Source organism: Cynara cardunculus, assembly GCF_001531365.2.
Source record: "Cynara cardunculus var. scolymus isolate 2C chromosome LG 11, CcrdV1, whole genome shotgun sequence".
NCBI lineage: Eukaryota > Viridiplantae > Streptophyta > Magnoliopsida > Asterales > Asteraceae > Cynara > Cynara cardunculus.
This window is the reverse complement of record NC_037538.1, coordinates 7,124,657-7,152,106: the sequence shown is the minus strand read 5'-3', so window position 1 is coordinate 7,152,106 and position 27,450 is coordinate 7,124,657. Positions and strand designations below refer to the sequence as shown.

General features: G+C 33.8%; 3 protein-coding genes and 1 non-coding gene across 5 annotated transcripts in view; 1 reads left to right on the top strand and 3 right to left on the bottom strand.

Annotated features, from left to right (window-relative positions):
* The window catches only part of LOC112521149 (probable pectate lyase 12), a 4,386-nt gene extending 3,912 nt beyond the window's left edge, over nt 1-474 (bottom strand). The window contains exon 1 of the mRNA XM_025129852.1: nt 304-474. Within this exon, the coding sequence (XP_024985620.1) occupies nt 304-458 (155 nt within the window). The 5' untranslated portion in view covers nt 459-474. The remainder of the gene's footprint in view (nt 1-303) is intronic.
* A 6,241-nt stretch (nt 475-6,715) lies between these two features.
* LOC112522087 (abscisic-aldehyde oxidase-like) lies at nt 6,716-14,152 on the bottom strand. Of its 2 annotated transcripts, none has more exons than XM_025131159.1 (9): nt 13,903-14,152; nt 11,568-13,232; nt 10,822-11,072; nt 9,992-10,201; nt 9,649-9,867; nt 8,273-9,337; nt 7,810-7,908; nt 7,410-7,599; nt 6,716-7,075 (listed from the first exon to the last, which is right to left on the bottom strand). In XM_025131159.1, exons 1-9 carry the CDS (start codon nt 14,126-14,128, stop codon nt 6,855-6,857), a joined length of 4,146 nt encoding a protein of 1,381 aa, XP_024986927.1. In that variant the 5' UTR covers nt 14,129-14,152; the 3' UTR covers nt 6,716-6,854. The 2 variants fall into 2 exon arrangements, with proteins under 2 accessions (XP_024986927.1, XP_024986928.1); XM_025131160.1 differs by having other exon boundaries at nt 11,568-13,132; nt 13,903-13,991.
* On the bottom strand, nt 10,466-10,537 carry TRNAR-UCU. The gene has a single exon. It is a non-coding gene; the product is annotated as a tRNA-Arg (tRNA).
* Nucleotides 14,153-21,897: 7,745 nt separating the features above from the next.
* Nucleotides 21,898-23,276, top strand: LOC112521557 (signal recognition particle 43 kDa protein, chloroplastic). The gene has a single exon (XM_025130481.1). It carries the CDS (start codon nt 21,947-21,949, stop codon nt 23,099-23,101), a length of 1,155 nt encoding a protein of 384 aa, XP_024986249.1. The 5' UTR covers nt 21,898-21,946; the 3' UTR covers nt 23,102-23,276.
* Nucleotides 23,277-27,450: the final 4,174 nt, after the last annotated feature.

Genomic DNA, 27,450 nt, shown 5'->3' with positions numbered 1-27,450 from the left:
TTTCAATATTTAGAAATATTATTTTTATTAATAACTTTTTTAAAGTACTTTTTTCTAAGGGTATGAATTTAAAAAGTATTTTAATAATATAATTATTGTTAAAATCTTATGACATACATTATCAAGTTTTTTGTGTTAAAAATGTGGAAATCCATGAAGCATTTAGCAGTGGCAACAAGTTACATCTGTTATGGTATGATTTCTTGAGTGTTTTTACAGTAGAAATATGGGAAAATAACCATAAAAAAGAGAGTAAAATAAGGTACATTGTCGACTAAAAAGAAAATTAAGGTGGTTGTGTACCTTTGAAGATGTTGAGCAACAAGTTCAGGAGAAGGGTGTTGGCCTGGTAGGACTGTGAGGTTCTTGAAGTTGAAGACCTCCATGGATGCACCTGCTACCATCTTCACTGCTAACAGACTGCATAATACCACAATGCACCTCCATTTCTGCTCCATTTTCAGAAATGAGAAGGAGGAGGAGGGGGGTAGAAAGGTAATTGAGCAGGGGGAGAATGTGGGGAGTTATCAGTCAGCCTAGCTCCAATGGTGGTGACAGGTGACTCATGGTTTATAATCAAAGTAAAAGCAAATTGGGGAAGAAGATGGGACCCCAAGGGTTTTAAAGGGTAAAAGATAAGAGTCACTTATTGTCAACTATTTATTTCTCAAACCCTAAAAACTTCTCTTTTTAAGACCATTTTGGATATTTAAAATTATATATATATATATTTTTTAAATATAATATTTAAAATAAAAACTCTAAAAAAAACTGTATTTAACTCTCATTGTTATTCTATTTTAATAATTTCACCCTTAATTATATTACTAAACTATTTTTATAAATTCATCATCACAATAAACTTTACAAAAAAGTTATAAACGAAGGAAAAAACTTATAAATCTCGAAAGTCTCTACTTCGTCGAATATTATCTATACTATATTATAAAACATTTGACAAAAACCATTTTTTATGCATGAAGTACTATATATTAATGCATATTACTTAAAATTCAAGATTACAATGAAATTATGCATAAGTACAGTTCATTAAAGTTTCATGTTTGAATTTGCGTAACTAACTGCAGATAAACATAACTAATTAGAGGATAAACATTTCATTTTAAAATATAAAAAACCTAAAATGTAATTAGAATAATTATCAAGCTCTAACAAAATAATTAATTATTTTTATAAGAAAATTATATTATTAAACCAAATATAAATTACTTTATTATTAAACCTAAATTAAATTATAATAAAAAAATTGAATTAAAAAATTACACAAAAAAAACTAAAAATTTTCAAGTTTTTTCAAAATCAAATAAAACCATAATATAACATCGATTGAGATAAATAATAAAATAAAATATTAAAATCAATATCTAAAAACTTAATATTGTTTTATCTAATTTATTTTATAAAGGTTGAATAAAATATTTAATTATTAATTGAAAAGATCATAAATTGATAGTAATACCTTAACACACACACACACACACACACGTGTGTGTTGTGTATTTGAATTAAGTTTTAGAACATGCATATTAATTGCTCTAAATGAGATATTAATTGCTCTGAATAAAATATATATATCATTTTACCAAAAATCTTAAATTTTAAGGATACAATATGCATTAGTTAAATATATTATTTATTAAGAATTAGATTTAGTTTATTTTAGATTTAAAAATAGTATGTTAACATTTTTCTTATATACATTTTTTATAACTTGTTTTACTTTTTACATTAAAAAAAACAAGGAGAGCTTAAAAGGTTTCATCAAACAATTACATATGATGTGATTTTATTAACATATGAATATTTGATATTCTATAAATTAACACATTTGGTTTAAAATATCTCACATAAACGGGGGGAAAAATCTCTGATTCCCCGTTGGGGACGTGGATGGGAATGTGCTCATATTTCCAGTTCCAGGTAGAAATGTGGACGATGACATAAACTGGGGATTGGGATTTTTGTCCCATATGCACCCTATTCTTATGCCTATTTAAGTCAAGTTGTGTTTTGAATTTCACGTAAGAGTTACTCATATACATTATTGTATTACATTGTGGTATCACATATTCTTGTAGCCACATTCGATGGCAGATCATTACAATCAACATCAATGTTCGATACTCAAGGTCGTATTTGATATAACTTGTAAGGTCTGTACTGATAATATATTTAAAGTATGAAATAAAAGGTATTAAAACATTGATTTAAAATGATGAGTAACAAACTAATATTGATGTTGGAATGTGGAGGTCCAAAAAGATCCAATAGGACCCAACATAAAGAAGGAAAAAAGGACACATGATAATGTGAAAGGGTGGTTCTCTCTTTTTATGGGGAGGTGAGACCTAAATGCCTTGTTGGAGGGCATAAAACATGCCTATCACCCTCCACTCTCTTCTTCTTCTTTTTTTTACCATTTCACATATTTTAATTTGAGTTTTTTATAGACATTATATTATTAAAATCACATAACAGATATAAACACCCTTAACAGAAACAATCAAAAGAAGGGTCCAAAAAATGACTAAAAACAACAGCTGAGGAGCCAAACAATGCAAAACAAGTGAGAAAGCTAAGAATCTACACAAAATCGAAAGTCAACAAATATTGTAATTGGATACACATGATTGAAGTAAAGGGGGTGTTTGAGATTGCTTATTTAAAACAACTTATGTTTTTTTTTTTTTTGTAAAAGTGCTTATTAACTTATGTGGTATCAAACCGGAGTTAAATAAAATAAGGTTAAAATTGTAAACTGGTAATAAACAGTTTTTCATAAGTCATGAATGATTAATTTATCAAAAACAGCTTATTACCGGTTTGACACCGGTAGAAGCAATTTTTTTTTTCTTATCCAAACACTAGAAAACAGCTCATCACCAGTGCCAGACTGAAATAAGTTTTAAAATGCATTATTGAAAAGTAGACGTTTTATGTAAAAGAGTGGTATATGAAATAAAAAAACATGGTTAAATGGATTATTGAGGGATGAAGGGGGTGAAATAAAAACTTCATAAAAATAAAAGGACGATTTATGTAAAAGAGTGTATGAAAAGGGACTAGACTTTAAATAGGACTTTAGTTTGACCGGTCACCTTGGAGGCGGCGCCTGTCAGAGGCCGGAACCCTACCGTTGGAGTAGTTATTTCACCCTCCCTGCAACCGCATGCCCACCTTGTTCACATTTTAATTTTACCAACAATTACTTATTATTATTATATTCGGTATTAAGATTGCAAGTTTAAAATCTTTTTTTCTTATATTTTATTTTATTATTATGTGATATTTACTTGTTACCAGTTTAATGAATTTATTGCAACTTACAAGTACATATAATTGTCTACAATGACGGATTCAGAAATTTTATAGATTGAGATCCCGTGAAAAATAATATTGGGGAGAGTGAAGGTAAGGTCTGTAAAAAATAAATTTTAACTTAAGTAATTTTTTTTAACTTTTTGACTGAGGTCCCTTCTTCTCCCCTGATTGTCCAGTAGTGAGTTAATGATATAAAAATGAGAATATTGAGTAAGTTTTATAAAAAAGACCTGTTTTTAAAACCTTTCAATTTATAAATAGAGATTAATTTGCAGAAACAATTTCAATCGTACAAAACTTAACTAAAGAATCCCATCAATCATGTAGCCTTGAATAAAATACATATTTTAATAAACGTATAATGTGAAAAGAAAAACAAAAGAGCAAACAAAGAAAGAGTAGACAGTAGAGTAGGGGCTACATCCAAGGAAATATAGTCAAAAGTGAACTCGTATTTTGTCAAACGGATTCTGATAGATTCACGTTATCCATAAATCCACGCCAATACAATAATAACGGAAATTTAATAAATTATATTTATTTTATAATTTTATCATATATATATATATATATATATATATTACATTTTATAAATTAAAAAATGAAAAATGATGTTTTTGTAAGAATCTCTAATGTAAAGTTTTAACTGAGGTTTGATAATGATGTGGCAAGGAAAAAAAATATGGCAAATAAGATTCTTAGAGGTTCATCATCATGGATGCTCTAAGTATCTTTAATGAAATAAAACAAATCACAACTAATAATTATTAACGAGCAATTGATAAATTTAGATGGAAAGAAAGGGCAAGGATGATTTAGAGCTTATATGGTATATCAATATAATTTCGAAGACAAACAGATTATGTCATATTAAATTAGGCTAAGGGACTGGTTGGTTCCAACTAGGGGATGAATAAAAGAACGAGAATGCAAAGTGACATTCCTTTGTTTTTTATTTTCATTGTTATTGATTAATGTTTAATACTTCAAATCAAACAGTCTCTAAATGCTGGTTACAATCATTATAGCTGAAAGTTTAGTCTTTTATCCCTTTTAATTTTAGGCTTCAAGGATGGCCATAGCATTTACTCAAACTTCAAGTACAATTATATGTATTACTATCACTATGTGAAAACAATTTTTTTTACTTGATTTTTCTCCCATTTTGATTTTATTATTATTATTATTTTTTTTAATGATTTATTTTTCTTTTCAATGTTCATTCATCTTAAAAATTGTTGTTTTTTTATCTTACTTTCAAGGCAACATATATTTATTTATTTTAAGGATCAAGGTTGATTCTATTTAGAACAATGTATTTTATTCCTCAAATCAATATAATTGACTTTTCCTTAGATCAAACCGTGTTAACGTTTTTCCTAGACCAAACAATGATTTTACGGACCTTTGATTCATCTTAAAGATGCTTCCACTCAAAGAAATCCTTGGGTCCCCCATTGGGCCTTGGTCGTGTAAGCTTCTAGATCTCGCGACCTCAAGTCATGGGAGAGGTCGTGTAGACCACCTGAGCGACCTTGGTGATTGTTTTTCCGTTACATCAAAGGAAGATAAGTGACAATCAAAAATGACGAAATGTCTAAATCCATTTTTACACTTCTCATCTTAATTTCAATTTCGATTTCGGTAGAGGGATATGATGGCTATGTAATTTATAGTAATTAACTAACGACACAATGAACATTATATAAAAATGTTGGTTCCTATCCTAGCTAGCTAACTAACCAACCATTAACCATGGTTATCATTGGAAGTAGATCCATCATTTTGACCTTGACCACTCTCCCATGATCCTCTTGGAATCCAGTGATGATTGTTGGGTTCAACCTCTTCTTCTGTTTCAATGGAGTTTGGCTTAATTCCATCAACCATCATCATCATCATCATCATCATGCTTCTCTTCTTCATAGCAAACCCCACTTCTAACTGTGTAACTACAACCAACACCATCACCATCATTACTATTTGCATCCTCAACCAATTCTTCATTATCTTACTACCTCTCTCTCTCTCTCTCTATATATATATATATATATCCCTCCCCTTTTTTTCTCTTCAGGTTTCTATCTCTCTCTCTCTCTCTACAATCTATCATTTAACTTGATGGGTTAGAGAAATTTGCTTGATGTGCTGTTTATATGTATATGTGTGTGTCTGTGTATATATATATATATACATAGAGAGAGAGAGAGAGAGAGAGAGAGATGGATGGAGAGAAAGAGAAGGAGAAGGTGGAGGGGAAAGAATAATGTAATGCTTGGGGTTTAACTATTTCCACCAAAGTGGGAGGTGATGGTAGGCAAAAACCTTTTTGCAGAGCTAAAATGGAGTTGTACATTCATTTTGCAACGATATGGAAGTACGGTTCTGCATTGGAAGTTGCACGTTAGCTTGAATTATGTGAATTTAGGTGTGGAAAGAGTTGGTGTACGTGGCAGTTGTCTGTTAAGATATTTCCTTAAAAATGTGCCACGTCACTACAAAGAATCCCATTTCAACATCATATATGATTGTTTTGAGTCGTTACATTAAACCAAACCTACCCATATAAACAAATATCAACTCACTTTATCTTGCAAATTTTTTATTAATCAATATTTAATAAAACTAGCTTATAAATTACATAGTAATTTAATATAAAATAAAATTAAAACGACATATTGAAAAATCACTTAATTTTTATGTTACGGGTGTTTGAAATTGCTTATAAAAGCTGTTTTTTAATTTATTTCAGTCTGGCACCGGTGATAAGTTGTTTTCTGGTATTTGGATAAGAAAAAAAATTGTTTATTACCATTTTACAATTTTAACCCTGTTTTATTTAACTCCGATTTGATACCACATAAGTTAATAAATACTTTTACAAAAAAAAACATAAGTTGTTTTAAATAAGCAATCCCAAACACCCCCTAAATAAATAAACAAATCATTAATAAATCAAAAGAAAAATCATGTATACCAGTATTACATAAAGAGTGTGTGATCAGATATACAAAATAAAACTTGAAAGAGTTCTACAGCTTTGTTTTAATGGTGGGTACGTGATGTGTCAAGTGTGTGAATCCATCAAACTGTGAGTTATGTGATTAGGTAAATCTATAAAAATATAAAATCTAAAGTTAAAAGTATAAAACATAAAAACTAAAAAAGTTGATTTTTGTAAAAACCTAAAAAGAAATTGAAAGAAGTAGCGTCTTGTAGAAAAACGTAAGTCGTGCTGCACCGTGGTGCACCTCAAGGCGACATGTCGTGAGTCACACCTAACACAAACGTTATCGGCTTTATCATAACGACAAGAGACGCATTTTACGCTATGGCACGCTGGTTTAGAACCCTGGTTATGATCAAGAAACATGATGGAAAAGATCGATTTTATTCTATCTCTCTTATTGCAATGTTTACTGATTGATGATACAAAGTACATATCGATCGACCTGAAGAAAGAACACAAAGCCAAAACTAGCCACTTCTATTAGTAAAGAAATGTACCGTTTTCAAGAACCGGGTAACAAGCTTTGAAGGTAGAACTCAACGTTATCGAGCCCACACAGTGTCTTCACCACAGGCATGGTCGCAGGAACATCTAACTGGATCAGTGACTCGGGACCATCATCTAACCCCTTCCAAGAACGCAGTTGGTTTCTTGCTTCTTTAATGGCGGATCTAGTTGCACAATGAACGGAAACTGCAAGAAGTAACGGTGGCTCGCCAGAAGCTGCATGTCACGAAAGCACGTATATAAAAATTTGCAAGTTGATAGATCCTTTTAAATTCTCTAATGTTATTTTGTCCACTATTGTATCTACTTGTTTGTTTCTTTTACTTTTAGTTTTGCAAGTCGAGGGTATTCATGAGAACAACCTCTCTACCCTTTGCGATAGAGGCAATGTCTTCCTACCCCTTACCCCCACCCCCACCCTACTTCGGTGTGAGATTTATAGGGTTAGTTTGGTTTATGTATACAGTGATGTTTCTTGTAATGTCTTCCAATAGACTTAAAACCCATATAAAGTGCATAGGAAAGCCATATGAGAAGCAAGTGAAGATACATTTAGAGGAGAGAACACGTTTTTTATGATGTCCGCTGTTTAGTATTTCGACGTTGAGTTGGTTGGGTATGGTGTCAATCGTCGGTATCTTGTATGTCCACGTGCCATCCACGATCACCAACCCGTCCGAGTTTGTAAGATATTCTTCAAGCATGAAAAACCCAATTCCTTGCACAAAAGCCCCTTCAATCTGTTGGAAATCAACTCATGTTTCAGCTCCTAATATGTATAATAAGAGTGTTTAACTACTAATCATTTAACTAAAATACCCCTAAGTAGGGGAATCCGGTGTACTAAGATCAATGGTTTTGGTAAAGAAGCAATTTAGAACTTGAAATTTTGCCAAAAAGATGCAGATAATTAGACATTTAAGATCATCACAAGTATCCTGAACACAAACCTGTCCTAAATCCACAGCAGGGTTCATGCTCTGCCCACAATCATATATGATATCTGATTGCAAGATTTTGGTTTCGCCAGTCAGAAGATTAACCTCCACCTGTTTTCAGACATAATTAGCATCATATAATGATATTTGATGGTCTAAAAGAGCCTTATAGGGAGAGGGGAGGTTCCTACATATATTACAGGTCTGATGGTGCGTGTCTAGCTGATGTGAGACTCCAACACGACCTCTATAACAGAGGTGAAAGAGTGTGTCAAAGTCTCGAGTCCCTAGATGTGGTAGACCCGTCTCTATACCATATTAGGATATGCAGAACCCCTTTGAATTTTTCTTTAAAATAGCCTTACAGAGAAACGGGAGGTTCCTACATATATACAGGTTTGATGTTCTGTGTCTAGCTGATTGGGACTCCAAATGAACTTATATAATGATAATGATATTGGTCAATGGAATTTACCTCAGTAACTGCAGCACCGTAATTGATGTATCTCATGGATGTAAACTCGGGTACAAAATAGGAACTAGCTGATAAGTTTACGGATTGGAAATTAGCCTGCAGAATAAGGAAGTCCCAGTTAACAGAACCTGCTTGATCTTGCAGCTTTTCCTTCAAAGGTGTGAGTCTTTCGACCAAAACTTTGCAGCAAAGTCTAATTGCTTCACAGCTTGCTTCCGATGTCGTGCTTCCAGCCGTAAACCCCCCTTGAACCATACTCAACGTGTCCGCTTGTATGACTCGAATCTTCTCCAAGAGCGCATCGTCTCCATCACATCGAACCTCACTTAGACAATATGCAGCCATCTGTTTAACCTTGGTCCACAGCCCCTGACCCAACTCGACACCACCAACTTCAACCACAATCGATCCATCCCGTAAAATACTCACTCTCCCTGGTGTCGCCCTCAATGACACCTCGTGCAAAATGGGAACTTGAGAAATACCCTTTTTTCGCCATTTATTACTCTGATTAAACTTCTTTACCTTTTCAACTCTATCGGCAAAATTTGAAGACCTCATCAACTTAGTCCATATAGTTGGCAAGGTATATTCTAACGGCTCCCCAGCACTATCATTGCCATAAAATAACCGAAGGCTGTCGAACGTATGAAAATTTGTCTCCCTGACCGAACCAACATCGATCAAAAGCACAGCCGCAACATGTTCTATCACTGCTTCAGCTATATAAGTTGCTTGCACCTCTCCTGGGCCTCGCATAGCGGATTTACTAGAATGGTTCGTTTTACAGACTTTAATGTCGAACGAAAAAGCACCCCAATCGTACTTCTTGAGTGCGCCCACCATATTCCATGGCATAATAGGGCTTATATCGGGAGCCATCCCAGCGTTGAGTAAAATATCGAGGTGTAGAGCTGTGATCTTCCCGTTAGATTTGAAGCCAACAGTGTAATTAATCTTCATCGGATGTCTTCCTCCCGCCAGTATCATATCTGTCTTCCGGTTGAGATATGTTCTCACAGGGCGACGTAATTTGTGTGCTGCAAGTGCACATGCTGCTGCAACCTATATTATCAACATACAAAGCAGAAGTTGTTGTATTGATAACTATGGGGAAGTTCAAATGAGAACCATAAATATTTACAGTTCTCTTATAAACCTACCCCTAATAACCAAAGTAACTTATGGTAAACACTTATATAGACTTGTTGGTACAAGAAACATGTTGTAATCAAACCACCAAACTGCCTTGGTTTCGGTTGGTTGGTGGTTTACATATCCAACAAACCAAGCGTGCAGGTTTGGTTGTGTATAACCGAAAAACCAACCGAAACCAAACCGTGTTCACTACGCGATAAATATGAATTGATACTCACGGGCATAGCTTTAATTGCCTTGCCACCAAAGCCGCCTCCGACCCTTCTGGTAATCACACGAACGTTATTTTCAGGAATGTTAAGACACTGTGCAATCACACTTTGTGCAAACTCCGGGACCTGAATCGAACTGTACACCACCATGCAGTTGTCTTCATCGGGGACAGCCAAAGCGGTTTGTGTCTCCATATAGAAATAGTATTGTGATCCAAGTTTAATCTGGATAGCAAGTTGAAAATAACAAATGAACAATTTAAAATGAAAAATCCTCAAGCCTCATTGTGAAAGAATGACTTCCAATCGAGAAGAACTGAAAGTGGAATGACAATTTTTCATTAGGTACCTCAGCAGAGTGGATGTGATGATCAGCTTCAGCCATTCCTTTAGAGAAATCACCAATATGTGATGGATATAGGAATGAAGGGACTTCAAAAAAACTCGATTTCTCGACAGCCTGTTCAACGGTTAATATGGGTGGTTCTAAGTCTTTAATGTCATAATCAACTATGGCCGTATCAGCTGCCACATCTGCATTCTTCTGTGTATCTGCAACCTATCAATTTCATTTCTTTCAGCATGGTGATGTGCAAGGAGGGCATGGTTTTTTAAGATTTATGAACTCAAAAGGACTTTCATCAAGACAATACAACATGAAAACTGTAAACCAAACCAAGCTAACCCAATAAATCCTATGCAGAGGTAGTGTGTTGAATAATTTTTTCAATAAAATAAAAAGGGTACTCAACCGTTTCGGATTCAAATCATTCAAAATTTATATTTTTGATATCGAAATCTAAAAGAATATCTGGAAAAGAATTGCGTCCAATAGGATTTGAACCTATACCAAAGGTTTAGAAGACCTCTGTCCTATCCATTAGACAATGGACGCTTTTCATTGCAATTTTTAGCAACCCGTCTCACATGGATAGAAAATTAGATTCTTGAGCTCTTTATAGGCTCAAACGGGTGTGCTACCAATAACTTCCACCATGGTTTTATTGATTAGGAGGTTATCAGGTGGCGTTACAGGGTCTGGGGGTTCAGATGTATGTTTGCATGAAGACCACAGGCTTGCAAAAATTAAAAGAAACAAACTAGCAGGCTACTAGTGAGAGTGTGTGCAAAGAAGCAAAGAGTACAGTAAACATGAAAAGTGTAATATGAGTAAAATACCGCAAATGCTATACGCTGACCAGAACATTGAGTAAGGTCATCAGCGAATAAAGGTTCTGGACCAAAAAAGGTCTTAGCTCCTATGTTTACCCCTCCTTTTGGAATATCGCGAAATGAGACAACAGCATGTAAATCTTTCTCGGACTTTGATTTAACACCCTTTACCCATGCCAAAGGCTTGGTGCTGTAGATGAATGCTCCATGAAGGCAGTTCAACGGTGAAGGGATGTCATCTACGAATACAGCTTCACCTGTAAGATCAAAGCCACTTCAGCTATGAGTCGGATACAACATTGTCTTGAAGTAATAAGCTAGTTATGGTTTTTTCATATGAGAACCATAAATATTATTTCATGTGTTATTCATGATGAATAACCCTAAATATTCATGAATATTGTTCATCATGAATATCATGCTTTTTCATCATCCATTATGAATAATTTTCATCATGAATAAAGCATAAATAGCTCGCAAAATATTTACAGTTATTATTTGAACCTGCCCCTAAGGTTTTTAGAATAAATGGACAAAGTCCAAAAGTGTCCTATCAATTTCCAAACAAGAATCTAGAGATGCAAAATATGTGATGATGAAAAACAAACAAGGGCCTCAAAGAGAACACTTGCGAATTAACTTAATGCTATAGAAACAAATGTAGCATTCCATCCATCATTTATAGAAAAGGGTGTTGAGAAAAGATCCTATATAACCAAAGAAAATATCAATTAAGGCAAGTAATAACAAACCAGAGGCTTGGATGGCGGCACCAGACTTTATGATCGGTTCACCAACAGGGTAATGTTCATGGCTTGATTCCACCACCTGTTTTGCAGACGACAACAATTGTGTTCTTTCACCATGATCAAATGTCACTCTTGGAGAATTATAGGTGGATTCATTAATGCAACCGCTGATATTTGAGGCACCAGCATCCACTAGCGGCAAGAGAAACTCAAACAGAAAACTAACGGCCAAGCTTGACCTATAAGTGGGATGGGATGTCCCATCTTCAGGGGAGACAGCAGCCCTCATTAATTTGAGAGCTTCATATAGCAAACCAAAGGTTAACATTTTTCCAACAAGATAATTTTCAACCGTGCTTGCCCTCACTGCATGCTTAATCCCAAAAGAACCAAGAGCTAGCTGAATGCTGTTAATTACAACGCCATTATCACATGTAGAAACGTCAGCCAAGAAAGACGCGTTTAAATAAGCTAATGCATTCCCAAGAGGACGTGGAGAAGCACGATGAGTTTCAAATACCAGTTTAGTGTTAGATTTATCCAAGTATCCATTTTTGGTTGATTTCAAGAATGGAACATGAACACTTAAAAGAACACTTCTTGAATCTAAAGCAGGCCTTGCCAGAAACTCCTCTAATGTAAGAAATTCCTTTTCTATCCCGGTCATGACAGCAACTTTTGATTTCACAGCAAGAAGTACTGTGGCAATATCTGAAGGAAACCCCTTCTGTGCCATCACCAAATTCCCACCTAAACTTGCTAAATTTCGGATGGATTCAGAAGCAATTTTCTCTAAATGGGAAGCAATTTTCTTGAACACCATTACCCCTTCTGAGCATGAGTCATCGTTTGTTTCTTCTTTTAAAGCCAAGATGAGTTTAGAGATCGTGACAGTTGCTCCAACTTCAAGATGTGATTCAACCCTTTTAATTGTAGAAAGCTCGGGGATAAACCTGAGATCAATGAACTTATCATAGTGCTCCACTTCTTTATAATAACCTATGCCTGTGTTACCGGCAACCAACTTCACCATCACATCACTTTCAGCTGAAATGGATTCCAACAGGCTCCTAAGGTCCTCCATAGCAAGTGGACTATACCAAGATCTCTTCTGATACTTCAAAAGTGGTGGGGGATTGTCTTCATTTTTCAAGAACTCGGGATAAGTACATATCTGTTTTGAATCATAAAATGGTAGTTTTTGAAGTTTGGCATCCGAAGACTTGCCCTTTTTCCAGAATGAATTAATCCCCAAATCTTCCATATCAACATCAGCTGAGAAACTTTTACAGACATCAGCAATAGGTCGATAACCAGTACAGCGGCAGAGATTCCCAGAAATTGCCTTTTCGGCTTCTGAGGCAGTGAGCTTGGATACACCAAGAGGGGCTTCTGGCCGATGGGTTTTTTCTGCATTGACAAGTGCTGAGAAGAGTGAAACACACATCCCTGGAGTACAAAAGCCGCACTGAGACGCATGAAACCCTGCAAAACGTTGGTGAATGGAATGAAATCCGTCTTTGCTGCTACCAAGCCCTTCGGTTGTAGTGATCGAACACCCATTCACACTGCAAAGAAGTGTTAGACATGAACTCACTGTATAATCTTCAACTTGTTTGAGCGTGGAGTCAAACTTGGACAGAAGAACATTACACGCACCACAACCACCTACAATTGTGAAACTCATAATATGCAAAGGGTTCAAAATTGACATGAAATAAAGGGTCAAAAACATCCCAACAAAAACCATTGCATAAATTGTATGCTTGTTGAACCATGAAACTCATTTATTTTATTGGATGTATGCTTTTAGCTAACAAGATTGATTTTCTTGAATATCTTTATGACATATCCCAGAACACAAAATCATTTCTCCATTCCCATATCGCATTGAATATGGGCCGATAGCTAGGTGGTGCTTCACTTGGTTATTTTATCAAACAGGTTGTGATCAAACCGACAACTCTTCTCCTACCTCAAATCAAACTCAAACAATTGCTCTTTGTAAGATCTTCTAAAAAATCGAATGTTTCACAAAAATTTGATTACGATCCAAGCTAAAGACCAGTCATCCTCTGTTCTTCAACTTCATTCATGTTAAATACTATGAAGGATACACGTAATCGCCATTAAAACAAAGGTTGAAAGGTACTAAATCTTCATCAACGTTTAAACTTTGCAATCTCAGCTCCAATTCAATCCGTCGACTAAACATTTACAAATTAAAATATATTCCAAAAATGCCAACAAATTTGCCCACAAAAACATAAAAAGAACAAATCAGTAGACAAGCAACCCAGGAATCGGATAGGTTAATAAAAGAGATTGCAAATCAAACCTTCACCACAACCGAGCTTAACACTCTTGAAACGAGTCTGAGAACGCAAGAACTGAAGTAGTGTAGTTGAGGGATCGACAGTAGACAGCTCAAAGCGTTCTCCATTCACAGCAAACACCAGTCTTTGATTCTGTTTGACTGTTTCTGTGGGTGTTGTAGAAGTACGTTGGGTATCTTCCATTGTTGTTCTTCCGATGAACGGTGGCTGTAGGTGGTGCAAATCCATCCACGGAAAGCGAGGAGTGTGAGAGTAAGATCCTTCCCACTTAAAGTCGTCGTCTTTTACGAATCTTGTAGTCATAAAAATTCTGTAGTCTATTACGAATCTTGTAGTCTATTTTTATGCCGTCACCCTAAGACCATCCACATCCCTGCAATCCATTTATACTTTCAATTGTGTCACATCAGCTTTTGCAATTATCTTTCACACACATGCAATTCACCTACAACACTTTCAACTGTGCCACGTCACCTACACTTTCACAAGTGGTCCCCATTACAACATTTATTAACTATTTTATAAATTATTTATATATACATTCTAATTATTTTTTAATTAATAACATGTTTTATGTATTAGTAATTTTATGTAATTATAAAATTTAATGTTTAAAATAATTTAATTTATTATATAATTAATGTAATTAAAAATATATTAACATTATTAAAATTATTAACATTAAAAATATATTAACATTATTAAAAATAGTTTATTTAAATAGTTTTGGAGGGAAGTGAGTGGGCCACGTGGCTTGCAAATTGACTTGCAAATTTTGCAAGTGAAATCCTATGTGGCACAAAATTGCATTTTTGCAATTGCTTTTGCAATTGCTTTGCAAGGAGTATATGGATGGTCTAACAACTACCACTTTTATTTATATTTTTATACCAAGTTACAGAAATTTATATTTTTCATATTATTTTATTAAAAAAATTAAAAAGATCTCCAGATTTTCAGGGTAAAACTGTTAATCTAAATATTGTTTAAATAATTTTGTTATTAAAAAATTATAATTTATAATATTATATTATAAGTTATATTAATATTTTTACACATATATAAATATACCCGTATATTATTCTATAAGTTATAGTTTATATTAATACGTATGACATTCATTAAAAATCCATAAAATTTTGATAACACTGAGAACTGATGTATCGTATGAGATTTCACATGATTTATATATATATATATATATATATATATATATATTAACATATATTTGTTTCACATATGTTTGTTTTATAATGAGAACATTTTTATGCGTTTGAAACAAGATATACAACTAAAATGTTCACATTGTGAATTTGAATTGAATACATATGAAACAAACATATTGAAAATAAATATATGTTAATCTAGATATTAAATAATAGTCTTAGATTAAAAAAAAGATCACGTAAAACAAAACCTTACAGCAATAGTTCTCACAACTATTAGTTGAAGACATTTGAACAATCCAAACCAATCTAATGCTCGCGGTTTGGAAAATCTTAACTCAACCCAAACGAAAGTGCAACCCAACCCAACCTATATGGGTTGATCGGGTTAGTCGGGTTGATACTTTGGTACATTAAAATATTCTTCTAACCTTAAATATGTTATTTCTCTACTCATAATTTATTTTTCATCATCAATCATTTATCCATACTTCTTACGTATATCTCATTGAGTTAATTTTCTCAATTTACGTATATATGTTTACAGTTACCGAACATATATACGAATGGGTTTATAGAGATGTGAATAGATTGAAAAGATGTATATGTGAAGAGCGTACGTGATAGTGTAATTGTCTAATGTATATATTAACATAAATTCAACAATCATATTAAATCCAAGAAATAAAAGGATATCGGGTTCATCGGGTTGGGTTAGGTTGGGGTTCAAATAATAGTAACTCAATATCAACTCAATACATACGATTTGAAATTTTTACAACTCGATTAAACATCGGGTTGCTTCGGATTGAGTTATTTCGCGTTGGATTGGGTTGGTCAGGTTTTTGAACACCCCTAATTACAACAATGAATTTCTCAAATGGTTAAGACCCATATACATACATGCTATATGCATAGTAATTGATAATAATCATTTTGACCGCACGGTTTCACCTCTTAGTCATTTCTCTCCAAAAATTATACAAATGTCATTACGAAACTAACTAAACAACATAAACATTACAGAGTTTTATTGCATTAAATGGTTTTTGTTTGTCTTGTCTCAAAAATTAACCACTTGTAACCACAAGGGTGGTGCTTGATTGGTTTGAGCTTGACTCTAAAGGTCAAAAATATCAGTAGGTCTCAGGTTCAAATCCAAGGATGATAAAAATCATCTTGTGGTCAAGAAGGTTCAAATACGGTGACTCCGGGCTATCTGCAAAGCAGGTGATCACCCTATAATTAATCGTCTCACATAACAAGTTGGATATTCAGGTCAATAAAAAAAATAACCACTTCAGTATTTCTCTAAAAACTTTGATCTCTTTCTTTTAATGGAATTTCAATCCCCTAAAATATAATTTTCTATTTATAGCTTTTACCACTTATCAAACATGTCACATGTGTTTTATCTTGTTATGAAACAAGAACTGCAATTCTAGGCCACGTTGCAACAATCACCGGTGTCGTGTCATTGTATTTTTTCTTTCCTTTAAAAGAAATTATCTCAAATAGCTCTTTCACCCGTTAAATTTGATTTTCTAACTATTTCTTTTATCCAAATTTTATTACGTTCGTAATATTCATGTACGTAATCCATAATATTTACCCAATGCTACTACATCTATAATATACACATCCACAATACAGCAGATCTGACTAAAAAACAAAAAAATCGAATTCCACCATGTTAGCAAGTGGGATCGTCGTAATTACGGACCTATCCGTAGTAATTGCGGACCTGGCCGCCTGAGTCTGATAATTTTTTTGTCTTTTAGCCAGATCTACAATATAGTGGACGTAGTGACATTTGAGTAAACTCGAGAGAAGAATGCATAAGAGATCAATTTGAACAGATGGAATGATTATTTGAGTCAATTTCTCTTTTTTGATCACAAACGTTTGGATTGTTTTGTGTATACTCGATTAATTCAAAAGGCATTGAATAACAATCATGAAAATTGTTAATGGTCTTGCAGGAGTTTTATATGGTATTTTAAGGAAAAGTTTAGGAAAACCAACGAACTATATCATTTTAAATGATTAAGTATTTGAATTATTTCTTTTAATGAAAAAACTATTAAACTTTTTTCATTTTAAATGATTAAGTTTCTGCACTATTCTTTTGGATTGTTGTTCTCGGAGATAGGAAGAAAGATCGTCTGCAACTTGACTAAAGGAGACAGATTCGACTTCTTGTTTACCCCTTCTGGTTTGGGGATGCGCAACATGTTCGTAGGGTTAAAAACTTGGAGGATACAGACTTCTTCATCTTGATATTGTTCTTTTGTTATTTGTTCTTTAATCGATTGGTTTGGTTACATCTGTTATTTTGCTATTTGGTTTCTGGTTAAAGATCTTGTATCTAGGTTTTTGGTTCACTTTTTTGTTTCTAAAATTTGATTTACAAATTGTTTAATATAAAAAAAGGGTAAAATAGTCATTTTCACCATTCAGATTGTTTATTCAACATAACAAACGAACAACAACTTTATCAAGTATCATATAAACAGATTTATGAATACATACATTTTTATCCATACGGGTGCGTTGGGTATATTGGACAGGGACATGACAAAACAGGACAGAGATCCATGTCCCATGTTTGGCAAGAATTTTATGTGGAACAGACAAGAACAAAGTGGAAAAAAGTGGAACAGGCCTGTTCTACCCCTATCTCATGGAACAGGGTGGAACAAGGTGGAACACACTTATATTTTTCCAATATAACATCAAAATAAAACTTAATTCTCTTCTAAAACATCAAATAGACCTCTCTTTTACATTTTATTCATTCTTTAAATTTTATTTATTGTATTTATGTTTCTTAAACTTTCATTTTACTGTCTTCAAAATATTATTTTTATACGGTTTCTATATTTTTATTAATTTATGTAATTTATTATATATTAATAATAAAAAATAATGTAGAAAAGAGATAAAAATAAAAATAGAAAACCACATAAACTTTTTATTTGGTGTCATTTTAATTGTTTTGACGAAAATTTCAAATGATATATTCTATTATAAAAAATAATTATTCTATTATAAATTAATAAATTACATAAATTGTTTTCTTGATTTTATCACTGTCGAACGTATTGCGTAAGGTTCACGCATGCAATTTGTTGTTTTCGATGAGTTTTGTATGTTTTCCCTTGATCGGAGCAGTAAATATTCGATTTTGATCTTACAGGAGTGATCACTAGCCAAATTGTTTTCTTAATGCTTATATTTTATTTACTATCTGATATTTAATCCATTTTAATTGATTGTACGCTTATTGGTAGTAGTTTTTTTTCTTAGTATGAAATGCATATAGATTTGCTTCGATAATGGATTCTTGACGCTTATATTATATTTATCTTTTTCATATATCATTAGTTGATTATGAAATCATGTATTTTTGCAAATGTATTTTTGCAAGTAGCAGTGGTTTGATGTAAGTTATACTTTGCACACTGTATTTGCTAACATTTATATTGATTATTTACTGAAAAAACACTAAACAACTCACTGGGGGTACCAAACGCTGAATAGATGTCATGTTCTGTTATATTCTGTCATGTCCTGTTCTGTTCTGTCCTGTCCTGTCCTATCTGCGTACCAAACACACCCTACATGACTTAATGAAAAATGAACCAAACAGCCCCTTAGACTCATTAGGGATCTAAAACAGTCTACGGTTTTCTATTTAATGTTTTATCATTATATAATCAATTTTACTATATCTAAAATTATAAGAAATATGGTTTATCATCAACATATTTTTTTAGACGTTTGTTTTACGACTAAGTAAATACGTAAAAAGATGGTTTAAGTCGTAAACACTCACTTTCGTGGTCAACTTAATTTATGAGGCATAACCTTTGATAGTGGACCTAGAAACTATTGTCATTGTTAAAAAAAAATACAGGAAATTGACTCAAATGACCATTTTTCACATCCAAATTGGTCTTCTAACCATTTCTCTCATAGGTTTATTCAAATGTCACTATTTCCGCAATATCTAGGTCCACAATATTAGCTAAAAGACAAAAAAAAATCCAAATCCAACACAAATCTGCAATTGCGACTGTAAACTGGTTGAATTTGGATTTTATTTTCTGTCTTTTAGCTAATATTACAGACCTAGCTAATATTGTGATCTAGATATTACGAAATCAGTGATATTTTGATAAATTTGAAAGATAAATAATCAGGAACAAATTTTAAGTATGAAAAATAGTCATTTAAGTCAATTTCTATTATTTTCTATATTAATTATAGAAAATAATTATGTATCATAATTATTGAGTTATAATGAAATTTTATAATAATAAATAAATATGTTTATTTATTATTAAATTGTGTTTTTTAGTGTTTGGTTGAAATTGATTTTTTTAATGTTAAAAAGACCCAACATTTTTAGTATTCTTTAGCGGTGTTTGTTTTTTTTTTCTCCAAAAACACGTCTTATTAAACACTTATCTCTGACTGAATAATGGGTGAGAATATAATGTAAAATGGTAAAAGTGAAAAGTTGTTATTTAAATCATAATTTCTCAAATGAAATGTATTTAGCATAAAAGCAACATCTTTCCCAAAACAATCTTTTTCGTAATGGAAACTCGGTAACAAAAATACTCATTTTAACTTGGAAAGAATATCCAATATTCACCCAAAATGTGAATAATCGTTTAACCTTTAAATACTAAAAACATGAATAAAACTTTAATATCCAAAATACATAAAAACATGGATAAAGTTCAATATACCAAAGCAATAAATCATAAATAAATAAAAACACCCCATACCCAAAATATCACCGAAAACATGGTTAATACTCAATACCAAAAACAACACTTTTCTGTGACAGGGAGACCCGGTTCCATTAAATATGGTGGAACACAAAAAAAAAAGGTCATGTATCATTATTGAACTGCACTTCAGATTTATTGACTTTAGTGCTCAATATAACAAGTGTGACCTCAAGTCCTTAATAATTTTAATGTCTATTCCGTCGAGTTTTGCCTCAAAAATATTGAATCTTAGCGTCCTTCTCTAGTTGAGTTCTAGTCTCATGGTTTCTATTCAATCTTTAGTGTCTACTCACTATTATTCAAGATAGAAACCTCAAACTTCTTACTTGACAGCACAAGCATTTAACCCTTATGCATAAGTGTTAATGCATCAAACCACAATACTCACGTGAGGACATCGAGACTCGTCACTTAAGTTTCTTTTTAATGGTTAGATTAAAGTTGTTATAAAACCAGAACCAACATGATAAACGGGTATGGCTTTGAAAAATATGGTAAAACCGAAAGGAAAATGGTGCGATAAACCACGTAGAGTAAATTACGAAGTCCATCCATGTGATTGATAGAAAGCATTGGTTTTAGTCCCTGCAATTTGGGTTTGATCTTGGACCTAACGAGAATTACATCTCTTCCATTGAGTAACCTTACGTATTCCTCAGGTGAGGGCATTTTTGTCTTTTTACCCTTCTTCCTTTCCACATTCTTCTTTCTCGACCTAAAATACTCGAGAACCATAAAATGAGAAACTAATACTCTTCAATCTTTTAAAAGAATTGCTAATATCCCACCAAATCTTATCCATAAATGATCATAATCTAACATTTATTTTACTTTATAATATGTTAGTAGATTAAATTTAGATTCAAAATGAAAGGGGGCCAATGAAGGAACTCGAGAAGTCTTTAATATCATGTAAAAATAGCAAATAACCATCCATAATGTACACAATCCGTGAATTCATAACCGTCAACCCCATCAAACGTCATTGTAAAACAAAACTGAACAATGAAGGAAGAGGATGAAGCATAAACGAAACCCAAAAACCAAAATTGAAGAATCCAAGAAAAAACATGTAAATAGGTTAAGAACCGGGACAATTGATTGCACAGTAGACTGTATATAATACAAACATACAAGTAAAAAACCCTAAGTCTAAACTAAAAGCAAGATAAATTGACTGCGACATGGAGAAGCAGATGCAGAAGCAAACCACACCGTGATTGGGAAAACAAACGAGTTATCACTTGACTTCTAGGTTGTTAAACTTCAAAAGGTTGACAGAGCGTTCGTCGTTGTGGGTAAACATGACGATTTTGGATTGGAAAGAGGAGTAAGATTTATAGAGCAATAAGAGGTGTTGATAGAAGAGCCACTTCACGTATCTGGAGTATGGAAAGGAAGAGAAACTGTAGAATGCATCGAGTAATTGAAGATGTTGTAGACCACAGTTGATGCACTATCTTTTTTACTCGATAACGTATCTAAAACCAAAACATTGTTTATGCAAGTCGTTAAAGTTTGCTTCTATTTCCTCTCATATGGATTCTAGTACTTTTTGATGTTTACGACTTCTGAAACCACCAGCACCATCCAACTTCAAAACCTATAGCGAGTTAAACATATTTTCAAATTGTAGTGTTTTACTGTTTAGGCTTTTGACTTATATTTTTTTTCTTTTTGAAATAACACATAAAGTTAATAGATTGTATACATACTTTATACGCTTATACGATAAACAATATTTCATAAAGACAACGGAAAAAAATGACAATATCCTCACGAGAGGAATACAGGTGGTCATTAACGGGACTTAGTTTACCATTGTTAAATTCTAGGACCCAGGATTTTCGTAAACCGCAAGGACAAATCTGTAATTTACTCAAAAATAAAAAAAGAAAGTGTTTTTTAACAAATCTTTTTTATTTAAATGACAAAAATAGCCTTATCCCAAAACACCGAAGGCCCATCCATGAGAAAATTGGATGGGATTTCTTATCCGATCATATTTCTTGTATTACCCTTCCCTCTTCCCATCAATATCCACCGCATCTCCACCGTCATTCCGCCACCGTCAAATGGACGCTCTCTTCGTTAACCCATCTCTCTCCGCCCTCAAACTCCCTCCTAAACTCCTTCCCACCACCTCATCACCTCTTTCCCTCTCCTTCCACCTCCGTCTTCCACCACCTCATCATCCCCTCAATCTTTCCGTCTCCGCTTCTGCCTCCGCCGTCGAAAACCACCCTCAATCCGAATCAGACCCACCTCAATTCGCCGACTATGATGAAGATGAAAGCTACGGAGAAGTCAAAACAATCATCGGGAGTAGAGCACTCGAAAACGGTGCCGGAATGGAGTATTTAATCGAATGGGAAGACGACCACGCGCCGACCTGGGTGCCAGCGAATTTAATCGCCGGTGACGTCGTCGCTGAGTACGAAAACCCATGGTGGATCGCCGCAAAGAAAGCCGACGATCGGGCGTTAAAGGAGATTATTGAGTCTGCAGACGGCAGAGACGTGGATGCTGTTGATAACGACGGCCGAACAGCTCTACTCTTCGTGGCGGGTCTCGGATCTGAATCATGTGTGAGAACGTTAGTGGAGGCTGGCGCTGATGTGAACCACCGTGATAACGGCGGAGGTTTGACGGCGTTACACATGGCGGCGGGGTACGTCCGGCCGGGGGTGGCGAAGTTGTTGGTGGAGTTTGGGGCGGATCCGGAGGCCGGAGATGATAGAGGACGGATGCCGTTAGATTTGGCCCGTGAAGTATTAAATGCAACACCTAAGGGGAACCCAGTGCAATTTGCTAGAAGATTAGGGTTAGAAAGTGTAATTAAAATTTTAGAGGGGGCAATATTCGAGTACGCGGAGGTGCAGGAGATTATGGAGAGGAGAGGGAAAGGTAATAATCTTGAGTACTTGGTCAAATGGAAGGACGGTGGAGATAATGATTGGATCAAAGCTAAGTTGATCGCGGAGGACCTGATTAAAGATTTCGAAGAAGGGCTGGAGTATGCAGTGGCAGAGGGCGTGTTAGGGCGGAGGGACGGTGATGACGGAAAAAACGAGTATTTAGTAAAATGGACCGATACTGAAGAAGCAACGTGGGAACCAGAAGAAAATGTCGATCCCGAGTTGATAAAGGAGTTTGAGAGTGGTGGTGGTGGTCAAGAAGCCGGTGTCGACTTTGCCAAGACGAGTTTATCGAGCAATGGAACCATTTGAACCTCGATTGCTTTTTGAAGAGCATTGTATTTTTGAAACTAGAATTGGAAGATTGTGGTATAGCAGTTTTAGTTGAACGTTGATGCACGAACTGTCGATTTTACTAATGAATTTGAACGTTGTAGTTATAGTTGAAGGTTGATGCAAAACGGTTGGAGATTTTTAAACAACCCAACTCAATTTTGACGACTTGAACAAATTCCAACTCAACGCAACTCTTACAACCCAACCTAACCTTTACAGGTTGGGTTGAGTTGACGGATTGTCGTCATTCTTTTATATAAGTATGTATCTTCGATTTTTTTGGTGACTTAGGATTATTGTCTATCGCTCGGCTTAATCTTATACATATAATAAATAGGTAATATGAATTAAAATATGTTTACACACCAACAACACTGATGCTTACTCAATTAACCCAATCAAAAGATATACATGTGCATATTTATATGATTATATTTTGTTTAGTCTCATCCATTTGTATGCATAACTTGATGCAATTTTTTTTGTTGCTATTAAATTTACGGTAGATATATTATAATAAAATTGGGTCTACAGGAAGTAAAAAATGTCTAAATCTTCTAATAGATTGTTATGTAAGACTTAATTTATATAACCAAATAATAAAACGTTCTATTTAAAGATTTGTGATAAGTATACAGGACTTTTTAGGCAACGTATTGTAATTTTATAAACAAATATTGTCGTATTAGCTAACATTATTTGAAAAGAAGTCTAATAAAAACAAGTGTCTTATAACAAAAATCATGACATTTTCTCAAACATGTCATGTAAAATAATTAATACGACATTTTGTAGTAAAAAGTTTCCTCAAAAACTTGTTAATACATTCAGAAACGTTTTATAAGCTTATTACAACACATTTTAGGTATGACATTTTACTGTTTGGTCCTAAAGACTTGGGTCATATTAATTTAAGTTTTATAAAGTGGTCTACTGTGACATCAAGAAGCTGTTAGCGTCCTATAAATTTGATTTTATTATATTATAGTAATTGCATGTAAATAGAGAACGAGAATTAGGCAAAAAAAAAACGAGGAAAAAGTACTCCAAAAACGAGAACGAGGCTCAAACTAGTTAAATATAAAAATAATTTTATATTTATGGTTTATATTGTATATAAATATAAATATAATTTTATCAAAATTATATATTAACAACACGTTAGGTTATGTCGAGTTAAATCAGTCCTAACCCTATTTCAACTTTATTAATTGATGGGTTAACGATTTAACAGATTGGATTTAATCAGATCATATTAGACTGTTTTTATATATCCCTAGGTTAAGGAATAAACATCTTCCATGTGCTCCACATTCGTCTCCCCTTAGACATTTTGGAGACATACATCTTTGAAATCAGTATTTTTTTTTGTTAGATTTAATTTTTTTTTATTAACCTGGATATCCAACCTGCTATGTGAGCTGACTAATTCAAGGGCGACTACCTGTTTTGCAAATAGATTGAAGTCATCGCATTTGAACATCTGTGGCCACAAGAGAATTTTTATTCCTTTTTGGATTTGAACCTGAGACCTCCTATTACTTTTGACCTTTGGAGCCACGGTCAAACCAATCAGGTACCATCCTTGTTTTGATTAATTTGTATCTTTTTGGTAGTAATAGTATTATGCTTTCTTGTAGATTTTATATTACTAAAGTTGCATATGATATATATATATATATAAAACCAAAAATATTTGTGCCAAAATAACAGATGYGAAGAAGAAGAAAAGGCCTTGTACATGTAATGGATCTTGAAGTACTATTTCTGCATCTCCTTGACCAAATCCGCCCACATTAGGATTACTTGTCAACGGTTGATCAAATTTAATAGATTCCCCTTCTGAAACAAGAAGTTCTGGCCCCGGGGGGATAATATCAACCACTTGACGTCCATCCGATGCATCCGCTATGGTTATTTCATATCCCCCCTTTTCTTTTCGTAGGATTTTGCTTGCTATACCTGATGCTGTAGCATTATAAACTGTATTGTTACTCTTGCTCCCGTCAGTATAAATCTGGCCCCTTCCCCTGTTTCCGCCTACGTATATAGGATATTTTAAGAAGTGAATCTCTTTCTTAGTAGCGGCGAAAAGCCGACATGAGATAACAAATCCAGTGTTTCACTAAGATTTCGAATAGTGGTCCCTAATTCAAGTTGATTCTATTTTGCCTCTTCTTCAGAGGAAGACGATCAAACAATTCCCAATCATGGTCCTTGCGGATCGGATCATCCTTTCTCCGGACCTCGGGGAAAAGCATGAAAAAAAAGGCTCGAATGGTATGATCCTCCGTCACCCTAGAATGAAAGGGGTGATCTCGTAGTTCTTGGTCTGTGAAGATGCGTTGTTAGGTGCTCCATTTTATTATTTATATATATATATATATATATTATTTTATAAAGCAAATTTAACAAAAGTCTTAAATCTTAAAATACTAAATGACAAAGATATTCTTTATATCACTTTTTCACCCCCTCCTCTCCTCACATACACTCACACCCTCACATACACTTAGGGGCTGTTTGGCAGTTGCTGAATGATTTAGTGCAGAATAGTTAAGAGGTCAGAATGGCTAAGAGGGTCAGAATGGTTAAGTGTTGAATGAAATATGGTTGTTTGGTAAATGTTTTCTGAATGATAACAAATTACCATTTTAACCTTCAATAATATTAAATAATTTAAATTAAATTATAAATAACAAAAATCATATATGTATATACATTCCAGTTTCATCGCCCCCTTCATCTCCTACCATCTCTCCTTCCCTCCGTCTCCGCCGCTCAGGCCTTCCCCTCCGTCTCCGCCGCTCAGGCCTTCCCCTCCGTCKCCGCCGCTCAGGCCTTCCCCTCCGTCKCCGCCGCTCAGGCCTTCCCCTCCGTCGCCGCCGCTCAGGCCTTCCGCCTYTGCCATCCCTCTCCGTCGCCAGCTTCGATCGACTGTTCCGGTGACCAACAAGAGAGGGGTGCAGGGTTCTATGATTTGATTTTTGGGTTCTATGATTTGAGACGGAGATTGAGACGGTGCAGGTGGCCGGAGATGGAGACGGTGAAGGCGGAGATGGAAGGCGACGTGAACTCGTGGAAGGCGACGTGAACTCTGGATGGAGACGGTGAAGGCGACGCTGGAAGAGAGGGGTGGGAGGGGTAATGATGGAACAAATGATGTCTGAATGGTTGAGTGAAGCACCAGGTGCAAAATGGTTAAGAGGTGTTTGTAACCATTAAGAGGTTGTTGTTTTTTTTGCCAAACACACGCAACCTCTGACCGATTCAGCGATTGGCTCTTAATGTAACCATTAAGAGCCTACCAAACAGCCCCTTACCCTCTCACAACGGGTTTTTTTAAAAATTATAATTTTAAATTTACATTTTATACTCCTATAATTAGTTAATTAATTTACTTTACATCTTTTACTTTTAAATGTTTCATTTTAAACATTTATCAAATTAATAYACATAATCGTATATCAATTAAAACATGTTTAAAAAATACATTTTTATTTTAACAAGTTACACAATTATAATCGTCTCGTTAATACCTTCGAAATGAGTCCAATATTAAATAGTTTTTGACTTAATTATATTATTATATGTTATATATACTGTGGAAAAATATTTATAATATTTACGATTTATACTTTTATAGTTATTTATTAATATATATACTATATATTTTGGGGTTAGGCTGTCCAAAGTGCACTGTATAATATGTTCTGAATTAATATGTTATTGGTTTTTTTTAAATATATATACATGTATTAATTCAACCTTAATATGAGTTTTTGGACAAGAAAGAGAGTAAGCAGTTGAAATTTTATTCTAAAACCCATCTTTTTTTGTCTTTTCATGGCTTATGATCTGTCAAATTTGTAGTTTTGTTTATTGGTTTTAAGTGTTTATCTTAAAACTCAAGTTTCTTGGTTCTTTGCTATTGGTGTAAATCGAACACATTTCTACAACCAATATAATCCAATTAATTATGATATTTATGGAAATGATGAGAGTTTATTTATTTTGATTTGAATACTTATGGAAGATGACTAGAGTTTATTAATTGTGATTAATACTTTATATTAAAAAACAATCAAAACTTTTATAAAATTACATATTCATTAAATTAAATGAACGGTTGAGATTGAGTTGTATTAGTTGTACAAATGTAAAAATGTTGCATAATAATTTCACCCCCCCTCTCTCTCTATATATATATTATTGTTTTTCTTATAGTTTTATATATAATATATTATTAATTATTCTCATCATATAAATACAAAATTTATTTTCTATTAAGATTTATAATATTTCTTTTTTATCTATTTGAACAA